Raw genomic sequence first — 23408 nt, forward strand, 5'->3', positions numbered from 1 at the left:
ATACATATAATACATTTTTGTTCTAACAGCACATAGTAAGGGTTTGTTTGGCTGCTATTTTAATTGGTTCACTCACATTGGTTCATTCACATTTTGGTAAATGTATTTGTCATTTTTTTTTTTGTTTTTTTGGTACCACTTTTTTATATTGAAATAGGATTTGACACAATACTTAATGCAGCCTATTAAAATAAAAATCTCAAAAGCAGAATTATGCACATCATGGACCACATTGTTAGCATGAAACTTCAGAATGCAATTTATTAGAAATAATTTGGGATTCAGTGTGCTATTCATGGGTAAATATTTACCTCTGCTTCTCTTTATTATCTCTAGTTTATTTCTGCTTTTCATTATTTCATTATTAGTACAGTAATAAAGATATTATTGGTGTTAGTACTGTGACTTTTAGCTATAGAACTACAAATCTCAGCAAACAGGACAACATGTAGCTTCATAGCTGCAGATTAACAGAGTAATACAGATTCCATTGAAGTTGTACCCTGGAGTAGAACAAAGTGAATGTGATCTTTGCTTTCTGTGTATAAATTAAAGTCAATAATTAATAGCTACAACTAACCTAAATGTCTAAGTAAGGAAACAGCAATTGATTTCTTGCAACAGAGAAAATCATGCTGTAACTTCTCTTTTTTTTTTCCTACACGCTAATGATTGCAGATAAAAGCAGAATTTCCCAAGTGCCCACAACAGACGTACACTTGTGAGAAGATGTGTACAGAAGCCAGGTACTGTACAGGAGGCGTTGTTACAAGTCACCTGATTACCTCTTCTCCCTAGGGTAGTGCCAGAGAGGCGAGAAAGAGAGGAGGGAGAGGTGTGGTCCCTGACAGGTGGGTCAAAGCCTGCCAAGGCAGTATTCCCACCTTCTTGTGACTCAACAAATGTCTGATATTAATGACAGAGATCATCTAGTTTTGCTTCATTTACCAAGCATCAGGACATCTGAAACATGCACAGATATTCTATCTGAAGGATTATCACCTCTCCAGGGATCATTAAAGGGACTGTTCAGACCTCCTCATCACAGGGTGAAATCTCAGGGTGACACCATGGAAGAAGGGATAGATAACCCAGCATTCACCAATCTAGATGAAGTGGCATTGCAGAATATTGATAAAGACATTAAAAAGGTGATCCCTGGCCCTGAAGTGTCAGACAAGGGAAGCCAGGATCCCATTATCAGTGAAGAGTATGAAGAGGGTCCATGTGGCTGGGGAAAATTTACTCCGAGCTTTCTACAGTGCTGTAACAACCCTACGGGTTACTTAGTGATGTACAGCCTTCTGGCAGTCATGCAAGGTGAGCAGCATTCCTTTCCTCCATTCTTCCTGGCACAATAACTGCGCTGAAATCTAACCCAAAGTGTCCTGTAGGAATTCATGTCCGGAATGGGAAAATCACATTCCTACAATCTCTTATGTATTGAAAACAAACACAAATGTGCTGCCACTTCAGTCTCAAAGGTTTTACACTGACTGCCAAAAGTTTGCTGAAATTATTCATAGTCATACTGCCTTATTATCATATTCATACTGACGTAGATATCATAGTCATACTAAAAACCATGAGAATCACATTTTCATGATTCACATGTTTATATTGCAATCATAAACCAATACAACTGTGGTATAGGTGTGGGAGACAGGCACTGATTGGCTGGCCGGAAAAGTGGGAATTTCCCTTTAAAAAAAAAGTCTCCTATAGTTACTTTACAGTGTATAGATTTTTCACTACACAAGTGAACCCGTCCTTCAAAAGTCAGTGATGTTCTGGGCAGTCATGTAATAGAATTTGTAATACTTCCTGATGTAAAAAATTGTGTAAATCAACCTTTCACAAACTTTCTACTAATGAAGAAACCTTAAAAGATGTACATGTCCCGGTGAAGCCCTGCTAATATGTATTATATCTAGAGGTCAGGGTACATTAGTGTGATCAGAAAGTTGATATAAAATAAAAAAAAGATAAGGAGAATAAGGAAAATGTATGTATCTAATGTTCTTGGGACCCAGAATTGATTATTTTTTAACATCTGTGGCTCTTTATGACTACATTGTTTTAGTAATTATAAAATGAAAAAGAATAATGTCTGAAAAAAGGGAAAGAAAGTAAAAAAATGTCTTAACAATGTGTATTGATAGCCAGGGTATGGCAACCATAGTCTTGTATGGGACAAAAAAAACATTTGAAGCAAACCAAGACCTGTTGACACAAGCATTTACATTGGTAGACAGTGTAGTGTCTATGTTAAGAATGCCCTGGGCCAGTGGGAAGAATATCCTTTATATTGGTGGTTAGTGGAAAAAAATACCCATTTACAGACAGCTAAAAAGATCCTTGATATCAGACGCACATGTCAACTGGATATCAACAGCCGACTGAGAGAGCTTACACTACAGACTGACAAATGCTTCTGCTACTAAAGTAGCTTATTGCTGTCAGCCTGAAACAGAAAGTGCTGTAACAGGCATATTCACATGTTTCAACAAATTCACAAAATTTGCTTAATAAAACTGTATATAGTAAGACATGATGTCAAATGTAATATTGTGACCCTTATATGAAATTTTAGTGATTAGATTTGCAATTGTTTCAAGCTATCTTATTGCTAAATTCTTCCTGTCATTAAATATTAGGGAAAAGGAATCAATGGATGCTCTGATAGTCTGACATTTGTAAATTAAATGATGGATGGTTAGTGCTTGGAGGGGACAGTTCTTGATCTGGACTTGTGCAGTCAGCACTCAGTATAAAGTCTGCCACAAATACCAGGGAAAGGATATCACTTTAAATGCATGCAGTGCACTTTACCAGTAATAATATTGTGTACTACTTTGATTTCAACTTTAGGCCAATACTGATAAATATGGGAGGTAAGCTTTGTATATAGGGAGCCATACAATACTGGAATATAAATGACCTATCTGCCATTTGCAGATAATGTTTTCTTGGTATCTGCATTTAGCTCATCCTTAATACATTAGACTTTGAATAAATCACAACAGAGATGAGAACCTCTAGATCTTCTGTTGTAGTACATTCTTCAGGAATCATGTTGTCTAACATTCTGTCCATGAATGAAGGACGTTGAAGGATATCAAATATATTCAGTTCAATGCCTTGTTGATCATAGCAGTCATAACTGCACACCCAAACTTCCTGCCATTACTTTTAATGATGTGCTCTGCAACTCAGCCAGTATAGTTTGTTTCACAGTCCAAATCTACAAAAGTCTAATGAAGTCAGCCACTTTTCTAAAAAAAGAAAAAAAGAATATCGCCACTAATTAAAATACAGGCCTACACAGAGTTATGAGGTATTGTCACTTTTAGCCTACCCAGACTAAATGCCACTTACTCAGCTCCTATGTCAGGTTACAATAATGTAAAATAATGCCTGATGACTGACATCTTTAGCATGATCAGGGGTGTACTTGTGGGAGATAAGATGCTCAGACCACTATATATAACTTCATAGTTTTTTATTATTTTTTTTTTAACAAATTGGAAAATCTTAGTGCAAAAGTGAGTTAGGCTATGCTCAGAAATGGGCTGCAACCATATATTAGTAAAGACACAAGGAGAAAACCAGAGCAGATCCTGGGATTTTCCAGTGTGACAGATAGAGTAGATGACTCACCAACCTTATGCAAAACAAGCAAAAACCAAAGCTGGGACTTTAAAGGTCAATCGATACAAACTCTACTATCCTAAATTACATTAAAACCTTTATTGATTACAATATTTCATGACAACAATTTTTGAAAAAAAAAAAAACATTTGTGGAAAAAATTAGGAAAACACAAAAATAAATTTAACTTTGTATCCACATAATGTTTTGTGGTGCAGTTTACCATTCACATGAAAGCATTTAAAGCTATTAAATCACTCACATGAAAGCAAATAAAGTCATTACATCATAAAAATAAGTTTGTTTTGTTTGCACTATGGAATTACTATGAAATTGATATTTATTTTACTTTATCTTAAATAAATAGATTACAAATAGAAACTAATGACTTTTTTACACTATAAATTAATATAAGAATAATATTTATTTATTACTTTATTTATTGATTAATAAACCAATCACTAATAGAAATCAACTTCATTTAATATAGGGAATTTTCTAATCAAAAAATTATTTAATTGTTCTTTTAATTTTAATCTAATTCAATCAGTTATGAGTATATAAAAGGATCCTCTGTAGTCTGCTTCTTCCTGCCTCTGCAGCCCTTCATGTCTGGCTATATTCCATGCTATGTGAAAGAGATTTGTGGCTCATCAAAGGCATTCTGAAATCTGTGTAAGTTGATTTTTACAAAAAATTATTTCTTTTACACGTTTGTAAAAAGACACTGTGCATATGTATCAAGATGTTTATCATTCAATTATTTGCTAAAATTGTAGATCTCCATTTCTGTCCTGAGGAAGCGGACTTAGTCTCTGCGAAACGCGTGAACAGCAGGAACATCTTTACAGGTGCCCCTGCAGGAGATCCGTTCCTTGTTTTTATGTTTTTTTTTTATCAAAATTTGTTTTTGTCATGAAATATTGTAATCAAAAAAAGGAGGTTTTAATGTAATTTATGATAGTAGATTTTGTATCAGTTGGCCTTTAAAGTCGCAGCTTTGTTTTTTTCTTGTTTTGCTTATGGTTTTAATAGGCGATGTGGCCTTAAATAAGATTTTTACTCTGAGGTATCATGGTTTTCAAGTAAGTTGACTCACTAATCTTACCTGTTCATGAAACATCTGCCCATGTAAAAAAGTCAATTTTATTCCTTTTGAATATACATCATCAAGCTCTAAAAAGTTCCAAAGGAGAAATAGTTTATTCACTGAGATAACTTTGATATGAAAAGACATGTAATGTATTTCGGTGTATGCTCTAAAGATAAATTAATAATACAATCTCAGATAGCAGTTGTGAACTCTTTGGTATGATTTCTAGTGATTCAATGCAATGTTGATAAAATCAAGTTTTGACTAGGTACAGATGGGCGTCAAAAATGATCGTACTTTGAACATTGTAAGTGCTAAATCCGTGTTTGGTACAGAATTCATGAAAATGCTTGACCACTATTCATTAGGTTTATTGAGCGTTCAACCGAAATTTCAGATGACACTTTTTATCAAAGAAAAACAGTGTTTGAGTAGACGGGCATCAAACATTGCATACCATGTCTGCCTGAAACGTAGCTAACTGATTGTCGGGGTCAAAGTCATTGGAGATCTACTGTATCTCTGCCCGATATCTACCTGCAATATATGGCAAAGCAAACACCATTATAATGTCAGATGTTGATGTCTGTCTGAATCTAGCCTTTGGTTATTGTTGGAAAGGTAAACATGTTACAGACGCTCTGATTTCCAAAGCCTGAACACAAGAACAAGCCAGTAGAAATAGCCAACTGCCTTTTTGGGGGTTTTACATTTATACCAAGGAAGAGTAGGTGAACCACTGATGTAGTGATGAGTTTTTAAGGTGGTCAGGATTAAAGTTTGGATGCTTTGTGATGTGAGGTATTCTTTGGCAATCCACAAACATTTTTAAACAGCTGGTGGGTAATTTGACTTCTTATGTTTATTTACCTCTGCAGACAACAATACAGCATGCAATAATGTACTTCTGACATTATGGTACTCATTGTATTGTTACATATCATAAATTTGCTAACGTGATGTAAATCATTAATCACCAACCTTTTGGTTGTCACATACCACTAAATTTAGGGATTCCAGACCGCACATGCGGGGAGCTGTGTGACACCCAGAGTGATGTCATAATGCCAGAACCCACCCACTCACAGGTTCCAACACAGGTCTAAGTCTGCGATAGGAGAGTGGGCGGGTTGTGTCCAGAGGGACAACCTGCCCACCGCCCTGAGCCTGCGATGCATACGGGGGACATTGTCTGCGGCTCTGGCTCGGGGTCCTTCTCCTAACCCCGGGGAGGGGGGCAGAGCCAGTAGGCGACCGCTTATGTAAATAACTACTTCTAGATTTGTAACACCTCAGTACCACCTCAGGCTTTAACTGGATTTCAGAAATGGGTGTACATTTTTCTTTTGTTTGATATAATTATATAAGCAAACATATCAATTATAGGGTCACTATTGTTGTGGGTAAATTTACATGAATTTCAGTCTTTACCAGTATTGCTTCAATGGAAAGGTAAGTGCTTTATATTAAATTTGAAATGATAGACATATCTTATCGTGGTTATGAATCATCTAATTTACTGAATTATTTTTAGATGAATATGTCAATTATAGGCAGTTAATGTACAGATATGACATCTTAAATTAAATTTTGGACAGAAAAGTTTCCTAGTCAGGTTTAGCTAGCAAACACAGAATTACTTCAGGGTTGTATTACATACTATTTAGTATGCAGAGTATAAAGAAGCCATTGACAAGCTCTTTTGTTGGATACTGGCATTTACGCAAGACACTGCACTGATAGGATCTCTAGAAGTGCCCAAGAGAACAAGTCAGCATGTTCCCTGGTACAGCATATCCTTGGTCCCATTAGGCCCAATGTACAAATGCAAATAAAACGTACAAAAGTACAATGAAAAGTATGTAAACTGCATTTCTAGTTGCCTGGTTGTTACTGACTTAAGAACTTCCTGAGTTATCAGAAGAAACAGCAGCAAAATAATGTCAGAATGTCTAACTATATGAATGTTTATTGTCAGGGACTTCAAATTTGCTGAAAAACCTGAATACACAGGGAAATCAGGGAAACAGCATTTTGTAATAATAGCATACAATCTTCATAATTTTGGTGTTCTATAAATTACCTGTATGTATATTAATCCAAATTAATGCCAGGGAAATGCAGCAAAACACTCTATGGATGAGTTTGAAATGTTTTTGTGATAGACTAGTGTTACAATGGTTTAGAGCAGTGTTTCTCAACCAGAGTTCCTCCAGAGGTTGCAAGAGGTTTCTTGCACAATGAGCAATTTGTGCTTCTCAGATCAGTTTGACACTAATGATCTTTTTGGCTATTTGTAAGGATGGGATTCTTCTCACTGACTGCCACAATAATGTACTGTGAGCTGTGTATATAGTAATTAAAGGAGGGGTTCCCCAAAGATTATTTTAAGGGGTCCCCCATTTAAAAAAGTTTAGAAACACTGGTCTTAGAGTTTTTTCCATATAAAGAACCCAATAAACGAAAGTTCAATATGGAGGCTGCTATTGCTAACCATCCAGATTGGCAAAAATGATCTTCACCTCCTGTTCTAGTAACAAACGTGTTAACAGGACTGAAAGTGACAAACAATCTGCAAGAGGAATGCAGAAAGCAAAATGTTTTCCCTTTTTTACCGTAAGGATCCGAAATGCTGTCAGTTTTATTTTTTTTTGCTTTTTTTCCCCTATCATTAGTACAGGAAATGAAGGAAAATATTCTTAATGAGATTTGTGAAAAGAATCTGAAAAACATTAACAAACTCCTGCAAAATTGATGAAGCGACATGTGATCGTTTCCAGTGACAATAGAACTATCGCGTGCAACTTTTATCTCGAGCGACAATTATCTAGTGTGTGTGCATAGCTTTACTCTTTATTGTTTTATCCAAATATTGATCAGATCAGTTGGTCACACGCAAAATTTACAGTGGATCTGCTCATGTGTACTAAGATTTTTATTACTCCTGTATAGTCACTGATGTCACGTGGATTAGAGAGGTTTAGGTGACTCAATGGGAGTTCGGGACTGGTTTTCCTAGGTATCCCATTTATATTTTCATACGATTGCGTAGTGCAACAAGTAGAGACTTGCCTTTCTTTTGCCTAGGTTTGATTGCAGTGTTTACTTATAGGATACCTTTCCTCTGTCTGAATTTTATAACTAACACTTCCTGTGTGCAGAATAGCTGAGCATACAGAAATATAATATAGTGTCTCCTCTGGATAAATATCCATGGTTCATCTAACCAGGGAATTTAATCTGAGGCACGGGGGAACAAGGTGCAATGATACCCAGTGCCTGCACAGTTTAATTCTCATTGTTATACAGTAAATAGATCTTCCTGTTGTGCCTGCATTTGTGAATATGAACCATAATATTGTTGTGCTAATAAACCACTATCAGTCTTTTATATGGTTGTGACTAAGACTTAGAACACAATTTTAAACTGTGGGAAATTATTAACAGTGTGTGCTTTTGTAATGTCAGGAGAAAACAATTGAGAAGGCAGCAAATTGAGCAGAAACATATTATGTTTTAATGTTTGTTCCACATTGAAATGCAGCATTAGAGTATTCAAAAAGAGACTAAACAGGCTGCATGTAATCTGTCTCTTATAAACTCTTCACTGCTTTCCATATGATTAACTATTTTTCCTGGACTGCCATTGCTTGCATTGTGTTAGGGGCCTTGAGTTTGAATTTATCAGGTACCATATGTGTTTTCTAAAGGGCAATAATTGGTACATTTTATTGTCATAACCACTAATTCTGCACATTTGTTGTGCCTGGGCACCTATTGTTCAATATATGTTGACATGGTAGAGTCAGATGCAGAGGTTATGCAGGGTGTCATACTCCAGTTCACACAAGCATCAGTCAGTAAATGCCAAGCTGCCTAAGTGATAACATACTTTGTAAACGCTGGTGCTTTTACAACTCTTGACTACTAATGATCAGCTTCTGAATTCAGCCTCTCCCCCTGTAATCTGCTAGAAACTAATATTATTGTGTGATCCGATCACTAAAGAAAGAGGAGAATTGGGAAAGGATTCATCTAGCCTGCAGCAGACTGATGACATCATGCCACTATGAACTCTGTAGTTGTCCCTCACCCCCAAACAAAGGGTAGACAGAAGGCAAAGAATTTGTCATCAGTATGGCAGTCATCCCCATGTCATGAACTGCCCCAGAAGTCAATAGGAATGCTGCCCTCTCTGTATCCTAACTGATTTACAACTAATGCAGTCAGCAAGGTAAATATCTTGCTAACCATTTTCCAGAACTTCATCCATCAGTTCTTTTTTGAAGCTAAAATGTGCTTCAATTGATCCAAAAAAATATATGCTGCCACCAGATAACAGTAAATGATCGTTGGAGACTGGGTGATGGTTAATAGTTTTTGGGTAAACTTGGTGGTGTTCACTGGAAACTGGGTGAATAGTAAAGTTAGGTCCATAAATATTTGGACACAGACAACTTTTTTTCTAATTTTGGTTCTGTACATTACCACAATTAATTTTAAATGAAACAACGCAGATGCAGTTGAACTGCAGACTTTCAGCTTTAATTCAGTGGGTTGAACAAAAAAATGTGAGGAACTAAAGCCCTTTTTTAACACAATCACTTCATTTCAGGGACTCAAAAGTAATTGGACAAATTTAAAGGCTGAAAAAAAAATGTTCATTTCTAATACTTGGTTGAAAACTCTTTGCTGGAAATGACAGCCTGTAGCCTTGAACTCATGGACATCACCAGATACTGGGTTTCCTCCTTTTTATTGTTCTGCCAGGCCTTTACTGCAGCGGCTTTCAGTTGCTGTTTGTTTGTGGGTCTTTCTGTCCGAAGTTTAGTCTTCAACAAGTGAAATGCATGCTCAACTGGGTTCAGATCAGGTGACTGACTTTTGTTGGCCATTCAGGAATATTCCACTTCTTTGCTTTAATAAACTCCTGGGTTGCTTTGGCTGTATGTTTTGGGTCATTGTCTATCCGTATTATGAAACGCCTCCCAATCAATTTGACTGCATTTAGCTGGATTTGAGCAGACAGTATGCCTCTGAACACCTCAGAATTCATTAGGCTGCTTCTGTCCTGTGTCACATCATGGATAAACACTAGTGTCCCAGTGCCACTGGCAGCCATGCATGCCCAAGCCATCACACTGCCTCCGCCATGTTTTACAGATTATGTGGTATGCTTTGGATCATGTGCTGTTCCACGCCTTCTCAGTACTTTTTTCCTGCCATCATTCTAGTAAAGGTTGATATTGGTTTCATCTGTCCAAAGAATGTTTTTCCAGAACTGTGCTGGCTTTTTTAGATGTTTTTGAGAAAAGTCCAATCTAGCCTTTCTATTCTTAAAGGCTTATGAGTGGCTTGCACCTTGCAGTGCACCCTCTGTATTTACTTTAATGCAGTCTTCTCTTTATGTTAGACTTTGATATCGATACGCCTACTTCCTGGAGAGTGTTGTTCACTTGGTTGGCTGTTGTGAAGGGGTTTCTCTTCACCATGGAAATGATCCTGCCACCACTGTTGTCTTCCGTGGACACCCAGGTCTTTTGGTGTTGCTGAGTTCACCAGTGCTTTGTTTCTTTCTCATGATGTACCAAACTGTAGATTTTGCCACTCCTAATATTGTAGCAATTTCTCGCATGTTATTTTCTGTTTTTGCAGCTAAAGGATGGCTTGTTTCACCTGCATGGAGAGCTCCTTTGACTGCATGTTGTTTGTTCACAGCAAATTCTTCCACATGCAAGCATCCCCCCTTAAATCAACTCCAGACCTATTATCTGCTTAATTGATAATGACATAACAAAGGAACTGCCCACACAAGACCATGAAATAGCCTTTGAGTCAATTGTCCAATTACTTTTGACCCCTGAAATGAAGTGATTGTGTTAAAAAAAGGCTTTAGTTCCTTACATTTTTATGCATTATTTTTGTTCAGCCCACTGAATTAAAGCTGACATTCTGCAGTTCAACTGCATCTGAGTTGTTTTATTTAAAGGTTTTTGTGGTAATGTACAGAACCAAAATTAGAAAAAAGTTGTCTCTGTCCAAATATTTATGGACCTAACTGAATGTAGTACTTAAGTGCACACAACATAACTTCAAGAGTATGTGGTGATCTGTTCTAAAGATACCATAAATTGCTTGGGTCAGCAATAACTGTATGCTGCTCATCATAACATAAGAACATATTATAAAGCAAACCTCCCCCCCAAACAAAATTACCCAGTATAACCATAATCTCCATTTTTAAAAAAATAAGGATACAATAGTGAAATAAAAGAAAAAAAGGAATTTGTGATCTAATAAATGAATAGGGGACTCACAGCAACAACAGCTGTTGTTCACGCAAAGTAAAGAATAGTCCTAAAAAGGACTATTGGGTCTGTATACTGCTAACAGGGGGTTAAAAGAATATGTAGCCCACCACACTAAAATTCACAAAAATGTAGCACAGTATTGCATTACACATGCCAAGGATAACTAAAAGATGGAAAAGAGTTATTTTCGTCCCCAAGAACATGCACAAAAATGGTGTTTATTGAATGTCTAAAGGTCACTGTGAACCAACAATGAGGTGGACATGAGCCTTATCCATACTGGTAAACTTTATGTACACATGAGTGGGGCATTCTTGTTGCTACTATTATTGCAGCAACAAAAACACACACACATACAGCCCAAAACATAAAGCTAACCAGTAGAAACGGCACTTAAAATTGACCAGTGGGGGTTGTTAACTGCAAAACTAAAATGACCTTAGACAGTGGTCAAACGGGCAAGATCATGATTTATGTTTCTCTTTCAAACTGTTTTTTTTCTATTTTAAACATGTTAAAAGTTTTCTGATTGTATACAGTGTGAAGTTTCTACATTTGATGTTGTATTTATAGTTGCTGGTTACACCGTGGTCCTCTGTGTTTTTTTGCAGGTACTGCTGTGAATGGCCTGGTAAACGTAGTCATCTCCACCATTGAAAAAAGATATGACTTGAACAGCTCCCTCACTGGACTTGTCTCTGCCAGCTACGACATTGCATTTTGTCTTTTGTCACTTTTTGTGTCTTTCTATGGACAAAGAGGACACAAACCTAGATGGCTTGCCTTTTCATCACTTATGATTGGACTGGGAGCTATTGTGTTCTCCATACCTCATTTTACCACAGGTAGATACCAGTATGGAAACCGATACAATGGTAAGTTAATAACTCTGATTACATTAAATATAAATAACATTTTTATAAAATCTCTTGGTGATTTTTTTTCCAACTTGTTATCAGGCTGCTGTATGAAATTATACTTTATTATTATACTAGATTTCACCCTAGTAACCCTGGTAATATTAAGCAACTCCAGTAGCCCTAACCCAGATTTAACTACTCATATAGTAAATTCTGTGGATTGCACAGATCAATGACAAAATACATAGAGAAATGTGTTCATCAAATTACTCATATGTTAATGTCTTTATGTATGTCTCAGGTCAAATTTGGGGGAAGCCAATTACCTAACAGCATGTTTTTGGAATGTGGGAGGAAACCCACGCAAACAAAGGGAGAAGCTGCATGCAGATAGGACATTTTATTCTTACATTTGTTTTCACCTTCCCCATGATCAACTGTGCATATATGTTTCTAACTATTCTATACATGTTTTCTAGTATACATATATTTTATTTTATTTTTTTTTTTAACTATTTTTTCATTTAGTTTGAGCCTAGCTATGTCACAATATATTAATATTATGGCACTGGTGCAGTTAATGGCAAAGGTACATTTACACAAGCCTGTGTGTTAATACAGCAATCCCTGTAGAGGAAATATTGGGAAGATATCACCTTAGTGCCTGCAGTGCTTCAACATCCTCTGGATATTTCCCGCCCTGCAAGAAAACACAGCTGTTAGTATTTATTCTAATATATTGTTCCTCCAACATGACAGTTCCCTTAAGAGAAATAAGCAAGGATTACATGGTATCATATTTCCATTCAAATATATATAATATAGGCACAATACAGAATTTGTCTTATAATACTAATAATATTGAACAGGATTTATAGAGCGCCAACATATAACACAGTGCTGTACATTAAATAGGGGTTGCAAATGACAGAAAAACACAGACAGTGATACAGGAGAAGAGGACCCTGCCCTGAAGGGCTTACAATCTAGGAAGTGGGGGAAGTAACACACAATAGGAGGGGGATATGTAGTGGTGGGAAGTATTGAGGGTTTCAAAAAACAGAAGAAGATGGGTAGGCAAATTTGAAAAAATGGGTTTTGAGTGCTTTTTTAAATGAGCAGAAAGTAGGAACAAGCCGAATAGGATGAGGAAGACCATTTCAGAGAGTTGGGTCAGCTCTAGAAAAGTCTTGTAGCCGTGCGTGTGATGAGGTTATGAGTGAGGAAGTCAGTGGTAGGTTATTGGAGGAGCGGAGAGATCGGCTGGGGGAGTATTTGTCTACCGAGTCAGAAATGTAAATGGGACAATAACTGGAGGGATTTGAATGCAAAGCACAGGAGCTTGAATTTGATTCTAAGGTGAAATGGAAGCCAGTGTAGAGATCTGCAAAGAGATGCAGCAGAAGAGGAGCAGTGGGAAGGATGGATGAGTCTGGCTGCAGCATTCATAATAGATTGTAGAGGAGAGAGTCGGGTTAGTGGAATACCAGAGAGGAGGATTTTACAGTAGTCCAGACGAGAGATGATAAGAGCATGTACAAGGAGTTTGGTGGTCTCTGGGGACAGGTAGGGGCAGATTTTGGAGATGTTGCATAGGTGAAAGTGACAGGACCTGGAAATGTTCTGAATATGGGGGGTAAATGAGAGGGCAGAATGACGCCAAGACAGGACTCCAGGACTGAGGGAGACAGGTCGGGAGTGGACAGATAGATTTGAGTGTCATCAGCATACAGATGGTACTGTAAGCTAAAGAAGGATATGAGACTAACGAAAGAGGAGGTATTAGATTTTGTACAATTTTTCAAAATTATGAGCTGGACTCTCCCATTTGATTATTGATGATTTAGCATCATGTGGAAAACCTTTTGCACTTAGAGTGCCTTAATAGACACGAGGACCATGAGCTTTGCCAATTGTGGAGCTATAGGGCTGACTTATATTTGAAAATGTAATATAAAAAATTGCTCTGTAGTTAAAGAGATTAATTTTTTTTCCAGATTTCTGTGAGGTATCAGGAAATAACACCATTGGGTTGGATTGCACCGGAAAAAAAGGTTCCTCCCTCTCAAATTACCTGTATGTTTTTATTCTGGCTCAGCTGCTAATGGGAGTTGGAGGAACACCATTATATACTCTGGGAACAGCTTTTTTTGATGACAGCCTTCCACCACACAAATCTTCACTGTACATAGGTAATTTGCCTTTTTTTTTCTTGAAAAAACTGAAAAAAAAATTGAAAACATTGAAAATAAAATGACTGTCAATATACATATATAAATCACTGAACATGTACAGTAAAAATCACACATGTATTAACCACCTAGCCGGTATGCCCGACCTTCGTACGGGCAAAAAAAAATGGCTAGGATGGTTAACCCCGTAATTTTGTCACATCCTTACCTCCATGGTCCCGCTGTGCACATCCAGCGGGACCATGGAGGTAAGGATTCCAGCGTCGTTTTCCCATTCCAGCGTCGTCCTCCGTCCATCGTCGTCCGTCGATCTCCAGCGTCGGGTGCCAGCGGGACCGGTAAGATGCCTGCCGGTATCTTGTGTTCCGCTGCCCGGCATCTTGCGTTCCGCCGCACACAAGATCCCGGCCGGCTGAACAAAAGATACCGGCCGGCATCTTACCTGGTCCCGCTGATGGTCCACGTCCGTGTTCGTCCAGCGCCGGATGATCTCTGCAGGGAGAAGCCGTCCGGCGGAGAAAAAAAACCGGAAGGGTTCTCCCTGCGTGCGTGATGACGTCGGCGCGTGTGCGGGAAATTCAAATAGAAACTCATTCATTCATTTTGTATTGGATTCAATACAAACTCCTGTATTCAATCCAATACAAAAAATAAAAAAAATAAAATAAAAGTAAATAACTTGGAAATTCAAATTTATCTTTTGTATTTGATTGGATACAAACTTGCGTATCCAATCCAATACAAAATAATATAAAATTAATACAAAGTGTGTAATTGCTAAATTCAAACTGTCATTTTGTATTGGATTGAATACAAACTCCTGTATCCAATCCAATACAAAAAATAAAAAAAAATAAAATAAAAGTAAATAACTTGGAAATTCAAATTTATCTTTTGTATTTGATTGGATACAAACTTGCGTATCCAATCCAATACAAAAAAAAATAAATAAATAAAAGTAAATACATTTTTTATATTCATAATATCTACTAGAACCCTTGTTCGGACATATTTCTGTAAGTTACAGGTCTACAATTTAAAAAAAAAATTTCATGAAAAACAGTGGATCACTTTTGGTACAGAAATCTAGACCTCAGTGTAACGCTCAGGTGGTTAAATAAATTAGTATTTTTTATGGAACTCATGACTGTATTGAAATTTACCTTCCACTTTTGATTAATAGAACTACCAATTAGTTTGGAGCAGTCATTCTTACAAAATAGTGTCATTGGATCATAACTATGCTAATAATTATTTGTGCTCATATGCCCATATTGGTCACTCCACTCCCCCAAATCACTATAAAATTGCACATACGTGAAATCCAGCACTTTAGGTGTGATAGAATGCTGTAAATTAGTGAATATATTACCCGAATGAAAAACAGTGATTATAATACTGCAAAACTTTATTTACGTGTTCATGTGTAAAAAAGTAAAGTTTACAAACCAATAAACCTTTTAATGTTTTATAAACTCAAAATACCCAACTGTAGTATACTGGAGGGTATATCAACATCAGTTTAGTTTTTTTTATGTATTTTATAGTTATGAATATACTATCACAAGTCCAAGTCACATCATAGAGGTAAATAGTAGAAGCATAATATATCACCATTTACCAATCTAAACCTCTAATGTTTCAAGGACAAATAGCCCTTTTATCAAGAAAATGAAGTAGTAAATTGATGTTGTTAAATAATCTTTATTCTAATATTTGATCTACTTGGTTCTAGGAATTGCATATGGAATGTCTGTGGTGGGCCCTGCAGTTGGATATTTAATAGGTTCGCAGACATTAGATGTTTATATTGACTTTGAAAAAGAGAAAAAGTAAGTGCATTATTTTATGTTGAAAAATATTTTTCAGCATGCTGTGCCTAAAGTTTATGTAAACCCTAATAATGTTTCTTTTATTTGTTCCATTTTAGTCTGAAGGGTATTATTTTATCTGTTCAATAGGAGCAAAAAGGTATCGCTGTGTACTACAAAAAAACCTTCCCTACATTATCACAACTTACATCCTCCAATTCTTTTAGCACTCATGTTAAAGGGTGAGGCTGTTACTCAAAAAAGGAGGTTGTCTATAGAATAATTATATGACAAGGATTTTAGTCACATAAAGGAATGAATACTTTATAGCATCATTGCAGCTGTGTGCTTAGACTAGCCATCCATTTGTTTTTGCATCCATTTGCATTTTAACCTTAGCTACATCATCAGTGTTTTCTGTCTATTTCCCATTTGAAATGTTACATCCCTCCAGTAGTCTGTACACATTAAAAAAGTCCACTTTTTTACTGTTGTTGGAACAAAATGTGAATAAAAATCTCACCAGTAAGGACAAAGAGGCTCCATCCTTCTTTACTTTATCTAAAAATGTTGTCTGTAGTTCCAGTTTAATTTTTTAATTTGCCCTTAATAATAATATGCTAGAGAATCAAGCTTAAACCAGAATAATTTTGTTTTAAAGTCATGATGTATTATTGACATAACATTTCTATGATTTTCCTCGAAGTGCTCCTCTTTCTCCAAATGACCCCCGTTGGCTTGGTGCTTGGTGGATTGCATTTGTAATCGTAGGCCTAACAACATGGCTACTTATTGTGCCTTTCTCTTGTTTTCCAAAACACTTGCCAGGTGAGAAATGTATGCAGTCACATTACTTACATGTAAATCATAAAAGAATATCAGTAGGCTTGTTGTTTGGGTTGGGTTGATCTCAAATTCGACCTGAACATTGGTAACATATAGGCCAAAGTAGACTTCAATGGGATTTGAGTTTTTCTGTAAATCAACCTTAACACTGGGACAGTAACCCAACATTAAAGGCTCTATTTGTAAAGCAGGAAATTTGCTTCAAGAACGCCCTGGTGGAGAAACAATTATTGCTATTGAAACACATGGGCCTGGAAGATTCTCCATCAGGGAATGTTTAAAGGGAAAAAATGTTAGATTTTCTAGCAATAGAGATGAATTATACTACCTGTTTCTTTGCCATTAGTTTTACGAAGAATTATATTGGTATAACCTTAATTGTTATGTAAAGTGAAACTCTTGAGAAGATTATGTGTATTGTTGTTCTTTACATACTGAATTTTGTCTGTGATTTCAACTATGTGGTTTAAAATGAACTTGGTCTAGTATGCAAAGTATTCACAAGTTTTAATGACTCAGAGTGCTCACATTACATGCCAGGAACCCTTGTTTTGTACCTCTCATATGTAAAAAAATGCCTTTAATACGCAAACAGAGGCTGTGTTAGCTAATAGTTCATAGGTTCAATCTCCAATGCTTTAACAATAGTTTAAGTAAGTATACACAAGGATAAGGATTTTTATTTTAGCAATTGTCATTTTGAAATCTTATTGCTTTGAAAACAAAATAATTGTCACTTTTCCTAGTAGCTTACTGCTCCCTGCTGATCAATATTGATGAGCAGTGATTTTGAGAGTGTATACAACTCACAGATTTGCTTAGGTCAGGGGTCAGCAAATTCCCGCCTTTAGGTCAGATACGGCCTAGGCAGTAGTCCGTTCCAGCCTATTCCCAGCCGACAGGGGTCGCAACCCGCGGCTCCAGAGCCGCATGCGGGGGTAAGGGGACATTTCCTTTCCTCCGTATGCATTGTGGAGGAGAGGGATTTCCTTTCTGGGGCGTTCCCTCTTCTCTGTATGCATTGCAGAGTAGAGGTATTTCCCTTCAGGGGTGTTCATGGTGGGGGGGGGGGGCATCAGCGCAGGACTCAAGAAAGAGTCCGGCCTAGTGTGCCTTACTGACCTCCTAAAATGGCCTAGTAGCCAAATAAGTTTGCTGACCCCTGGCTTAGGTGAATTTGATTGTACATTTTTTTTTATTTCACTTTTTTCTGCTATTTTATTTTGTGTTTTTTCTGTAAACATAATACCTAGCTTTTACCCATACTTTGTGGAATTTTAATACAATTCACAGGGACCCTCGCTCCCTCAACGTGACAGAATTGTTTTGGTTTTTTTTTTTTGCTTTTTTTTTTACAAGCACGTTACTTTCTTTTTTTTGTTATATACTTTTTATACCTTCGCTTTTTTATTTCAACCAAAACAATGATACATTGACAAGAAAGGTAAACAACAGGAATTAGACAACTAAAAAGAAAATTCAATAAATTTCAAAGTAATAGGAATTACTGAATTAGGAAAAGATGGTAAAAGGTGAGGTTCGAAAATAATATTTTTATTATAGACCTAAATATAAGTACTTGAAAAAAAAAAAAAAAAAAGAGTGTATTGGAGATTCATAACAGATGAAGATGGGCAGTATTTATAAGGTAAATTAAGTTGTGTTTTCTACTAACTTCTTGCTTTTCTTGGATTGCCTATACCTGCCTTTGGGATTTGGAAGTACCTCCTGCTTGCATAGTGAAAGCAGGATTACGAATGACATGCAAAGTTTATTTTGTGGAGAAACAAATTACATCTAACAAAGTCAAAGAGACCTAAAGATAACTCTACAATAGCAAACATGTTATACAGTCTGATGTGGTTGTCTAACAAAGGGGTTGTGACAACAGACAGAGATAATTGTCAGGACAGTGACCCTGATTTATGAAAGCTCTCCAAGGCTGGAGAGAATACACTTTCAGAAGTGAACTGGGTGATCCAGCAAACCTGGAATGGATCTGGTCCAGGATTCAAAACATTTGCTAGCAAATAGAAAATGATTTTTAAAAATCGATTTCAAGTTTTCTAGATCACCCAGTTCACTTCTGAAAGTGTATTCTCTCCAGCCTTGGAGAGCTTTCATAAATCAGGGCCAATGACTGAACAGAATTCAGAAACCTATCAAGACAGACATTTGGTAGCTGCTTTGCAAAATGCAACATATGCTACCACTATCTTCAGACTGGCAGTTTAGACTTTGTTAGCTTTATAATTGTTCTGGACCGGTAGCATACTAGGTATTAAAAAAAGGACTAGTATGACAGACCATGAGCCAGCACTTTCATAAATAGAGTTAAATAAATAAAGTTCTGGAAGTTATTCCAATAGGGTCTCTTTAGTGTGGCTAGCCTAGAGGAAGTTTGGGAGGGTGAGGACTCTAGGATAGTAATTTTAGCATCTACAGCCTGTACCCTCTGATGTATTTGCTCCAGTTCTGTGTGTACTGAGTTTTCTATGCGGTGGGCTAGTGATTCCATCTCTGCTTTAGTGGGGATGAATTTCAGCAAGGCCTGCAGCTCCCTAGGCAGCTGCTGTGGTGATGGCACTGCATCTATGTGTCCCGCTGGGGAGCTGGGGGACAATGAGGAGTACAGGAGAAGAGGCTGCAGGGCTTCATGTCAGATAAGAAGTCCCTTCTTCACTCACCCTACTTTCAGTCTCCACGTGGCCGGCTTCACTCGTGTGTGTCGGCGCCATCTTGGGAGCGCTCCCCTCAGCTGTGTCTGCCGATTCTGCTGGGAAATATTTATGCAGATTCTCCCTCCTGGGGGTTTTTTCTGTATCCTTAGCCTTCCGCTGCACTGTCATGCCAAAGGGGGTCAGAAAAGTGCCAGGTAGCCGGTGAATCAGCTGAAAAAGCTGCGGTGTGCACGGAGCACGTGTAAAAACCTACTCACGGCGCCATCGCCAAGCCATGCCCCCAATAGGGTATCTCTAAAGACTCCAGTACTGATGGTTTATGTTGTGAGTGGTGGATTAAATTAGTCCTTCTTATATCTTTTAGGGCCTCCAGTGGTTAGATTTTCCTACTATAGTTTATGTCTTGTATTCTACCCTTGGACCCTTGTTGCATTTTTGGATTTTAACTTCCTCTTATTGTTGCTTACATTTTATCTTTATCGTTCCTGCATTAAAATTTCCCGGAGTTAATCTTTAAATTTAGAATGCCATATGAGAAAGCAATTAAAGTAATCATTTTGGTGCTAAAGTATTTTCCTTGTGAAGCTGATGATGTGTTATTGTGTTTAGCTCTGTTTGTTACAAAACTAAGATTCTTTGATTTGTTCACATTTGTTGTTTTAATTCCGCTTTCATGTAGTTTGAATTTTTTTGTTTGTTACACATTTACAAAACCAATGTGTGTTATGATTGTACAGGTACAGCAGCCATCCAGTCCCAAAGAACATCAGAAGCACATAACAATGGAAGTGAAGGCATTGTTGAATCTAAAAACCTTGGCAAAAATTTCAAAGATTTTCCTTTGGCTCTTTGGGTGAGGAAGTGTGTCTAGTAACATGAAACCATACTTATATTAGTTTAAAGCTGAAATCCAATAGAGTAACTTCACTTGGGGAGTGAAGTGCCGGTGCTACTATTGCAGATCATGGAATGGTAATGGTAAAATTGGCTATGGAATGGTAAAACTTTGCCATCTGTGTTGCACCAGGACTTTAGATATGTGCAACACTTCCTGTAGACACATATAAGGAAAATTCCTTTTTTAGACACATGCCGGGATAAACACCACATGTGTACCAGTTTGAAGTTTTTTCTTTGGTTCTTGATTTTTGGGATGTCTTTGAAGGTCCTCATTTATCCAGATCATTGTATAGCCAATAGTAGTTTAACCAGACTAGTAGAAGACATTTTGCAGCTTTTCTATACTGGTAGAACTGATATAGTGGTTTGTAAAGCTGTGAATATATTAAACATTACAAGAATGAGGCCAGTTAAAAGTGAATAACTATTACTAATTGTTCTGAGGTGGCTTTAAATTTTGAGTGACCTATCAAGTTCTTCCTGTAAAGCAGTAAACACCTGATTTTATTCTAAATGACGAAAAAAAGTTTTGGATTTAGATGCACTTCATGATGCACATTAAGTTGTGCTGCATCCTGGAGTTTAGCTTTAACAATAAAATATTAAAAAATATTAAAATAAAAACACTGTATGATTTTATTTCTATGCCTGTACATGTTATTTTTTAGTGCCATTGTGGATTGAATTTCTCTTTCGTATTTCCTGTCCTGACACATCTAGTGTGCAGCTTTGTTGCATGCTCCAGTGATAACACTTCCTCCCCAATTGTTAACATATTTTATGTTAGTGAACTGAATTAATACTTTTTAAGGAATTTAGAACTTACTACCTTAATGTGTGTGTTTCATTAACAGTTCAGCTAAAATTTGCACTTTATTTAGTGTAGTATTTTGGGATAACTCACCCCCATTGCCAAATGTCTTTGATATTACAAGCGGAGATCTCCCTGTTATATTACCTGTTTCTGTTCTTGTCTATCTGAAAGTGTTTCTGCCTTCCTTACCACTTTTACTTGTTCCTTTTCTAAATATTGCATTCTCTATAATATGGAGATCTACTAGGTCAGGTTGTACCCCTTATAATGACCACAGCGAGTGGTTTGCAGACCCAAGAAAATATCTCCTGATGAACACATTGTCAGGTTTCATCACTAACATCTACCAAAACATTGGGATGAACTTACTTTTCAAAATCAGTTGAATGGAAAACAATAATAATTTTTAAATGATTTTTAGTACATTTTTACATTTTCTGCAAAATATATATTATCATGCATTGAGCTTTAGCTTTTTTTCCAGAACAACCAACACTTGTTTCACTGGCCTAGCATTATGTTATTACAATACATTATAATATTTTACTTTTCTGACATTGAGGAGACACACAAGGTTTGACCTTATCAGAGTTCATGATTTGGATGGATTTAGGGTGTCTGTTATGTACCCATATTGGCATACCCATATGTACCCATATATATACATACCCATATGTACCCATATATCAGCATCACTGAACATCGAGTAGCAGTTCTCCAGGACTAGCTGCTCTAAACACAAACTCAGGCTTGTTTTTCATTACATCGTATTGTATAATGATTTCTCTACATAAGTTCTGTATTGTGTGCCATGTCTTGAGTAACCCTACAGTTGCTATGTATTATTATAAACTTCAGAGCCAAGTGGATATGCTCCATTTCAAGAGCACTGCCACACTAAAAGCACAAACCTGTTTTTTTATTTGAGAGAATAATCCTTTTTCTCTCTCTTTTATTTTTAATTTAATAGAATAGAGAATAGTAGAGGGTTGCTACCCTTGTGAGATGTCAAGTAAGAGCATATCTAACTCATAGAGCCCTGGATGGCTGTAAAAAATCTTTTGGATTGACATATTTAAAATGATTGGTTAATAAAGGTGTTTTTAAGAAAGCTTTTAGTTTAGAGATACAGATTACTACAAACTTTTGTTGTTGAATGGTTCTTTTTAATATTATTATGAACTTTATTAGATTCAGCCTTTTTATTCTGCTGCTGGTGTTAGCTGTACATTATGTAACAATGTTTCTGTACCTCTTCTAGCTGATGATAAAGAATCCGGTTCTCATGGCTCTGACGTTTGCCAGCTGTGCTGATGCATTTATAACCACCGGCTTTGCAGCTTTCCTTCCCAAATTTATTGAAAACCAGTTTTCATTGACATCAAGCTTTGCAGCCATTCTAGGAGGTGAGTAACTTGAATGTATTCCTTGTGATCCACTAACATTTTAATTACAAAGTGTATGCAACATTTCTGGGAGGGAGTACATTTTTAATTGGTATAGTGAAAAAAAATGAATTATGTTTCATTATTTACTTCTTACTTTCACCAGAAAAAGCAGGAAAACTAAATACACCAAGGGCAGAACATATGTCTCTTTTCCCCTGTGTTACAGGTTCTTTTGTACTTTTGAGTTATTTATGAAGCATCTATTTCTCCTAAATGATCCATTGTGTATTATTGTTGGCAACCAGTAGATGGAGATGTGTCCTCAAGTAAAGTGTGTAACAAACTGCATTGTTATACATTTCACATAAGGAAACAAGGGCCAAGTAGAATATACCTGCTTAATACCCCTATATGTTTTGTTTTAATGATTACAAATGACTTCCTGAATGTGGCTCTGTATAACCAAAGAAAATAAGGAGTCACTAAAAATTGTAAGTGCTATAAAATAAATCCAAATGATCAAGCAAAGTATTAGCAATATAAGGTATCAATAAATATTATTGAATATGAAAATCCTTAGTATTTTCTAATTCAGCAGCCCATCTGAAAACCAAGGGCTAGTGTGTGTGTGTGTGTGTGTGTGTGTGTGTATATCCTTGCAGAATTTAGATCAGTCTGCTGTTATTTAGGAGAGGTTGTGGGTATATTTGTAATTTGTGACTTCTGTTGCAACAATTATAGATTTGAGACAGTTATGCAAATATCCAGGACAAATTTTTTAACAAAAACACAGGCATAATTAAAGCGCCCTGATTTATTTTTTCTCTAAATACAGTAGGGTTTGTAATCTGTTTCCTATTA

At 36.6% G+C, this 23408-nt stretch overlaps 1 protein-coding gene across 1 annotated transcript in view; it reads left to right on the plus strand.

Annotated features, from left to right (window-relative positions):
- The first annotated feature begins 715 nt into the window (after positions 1-715).
- SLCO4C1 (solute carrier organic anion transporter family member 4C1) overlaps positions 716-23408 on the plus strand; it is a 35799-nt gene continuing 13106 nt past the window's right edge. The window contains exons 1-7 of the mRNA XM_072416123.1: positions 716-1320; positions 11667-11930; positions 13913-14107; positions 15843-15939; positions 16625-16746; positions 20183-20298; positions 22421-22565. Of these exons, the coding sequence (XP_072272224.1) occupies positions 903-1320; positions 11667-11930; positions 13913-14107; positions 15843-15939; positions 16625-16746; positions 20183-20298; positions 22421-22565 (1357 nt within the window). The 5' untranslated portion in view covers positions 716-902. The remainder of the gene's footprint in view (positions 1321-11666; positions 11931-13912; positions 14108-15842; positions 15940-16624; positions 16747-20182; positions 20299-22420; positions 22566-23408) is intronic.

The sequence above is a fragment of the Pyxicephalus adspersus genome, chromosome 6 (genome assembly GCF_032062135.1).
Source record: "Pyxicephalus adspersus chromosome 6, UCB_Pads_2.0, whole genome shotgun sequence".
NCBI lineage: Eukaryota > Metazoa > Chordata > Amphibia > Anura > Pyxicephalidae > Pyxicephalus > Pyxicephalus adspersus.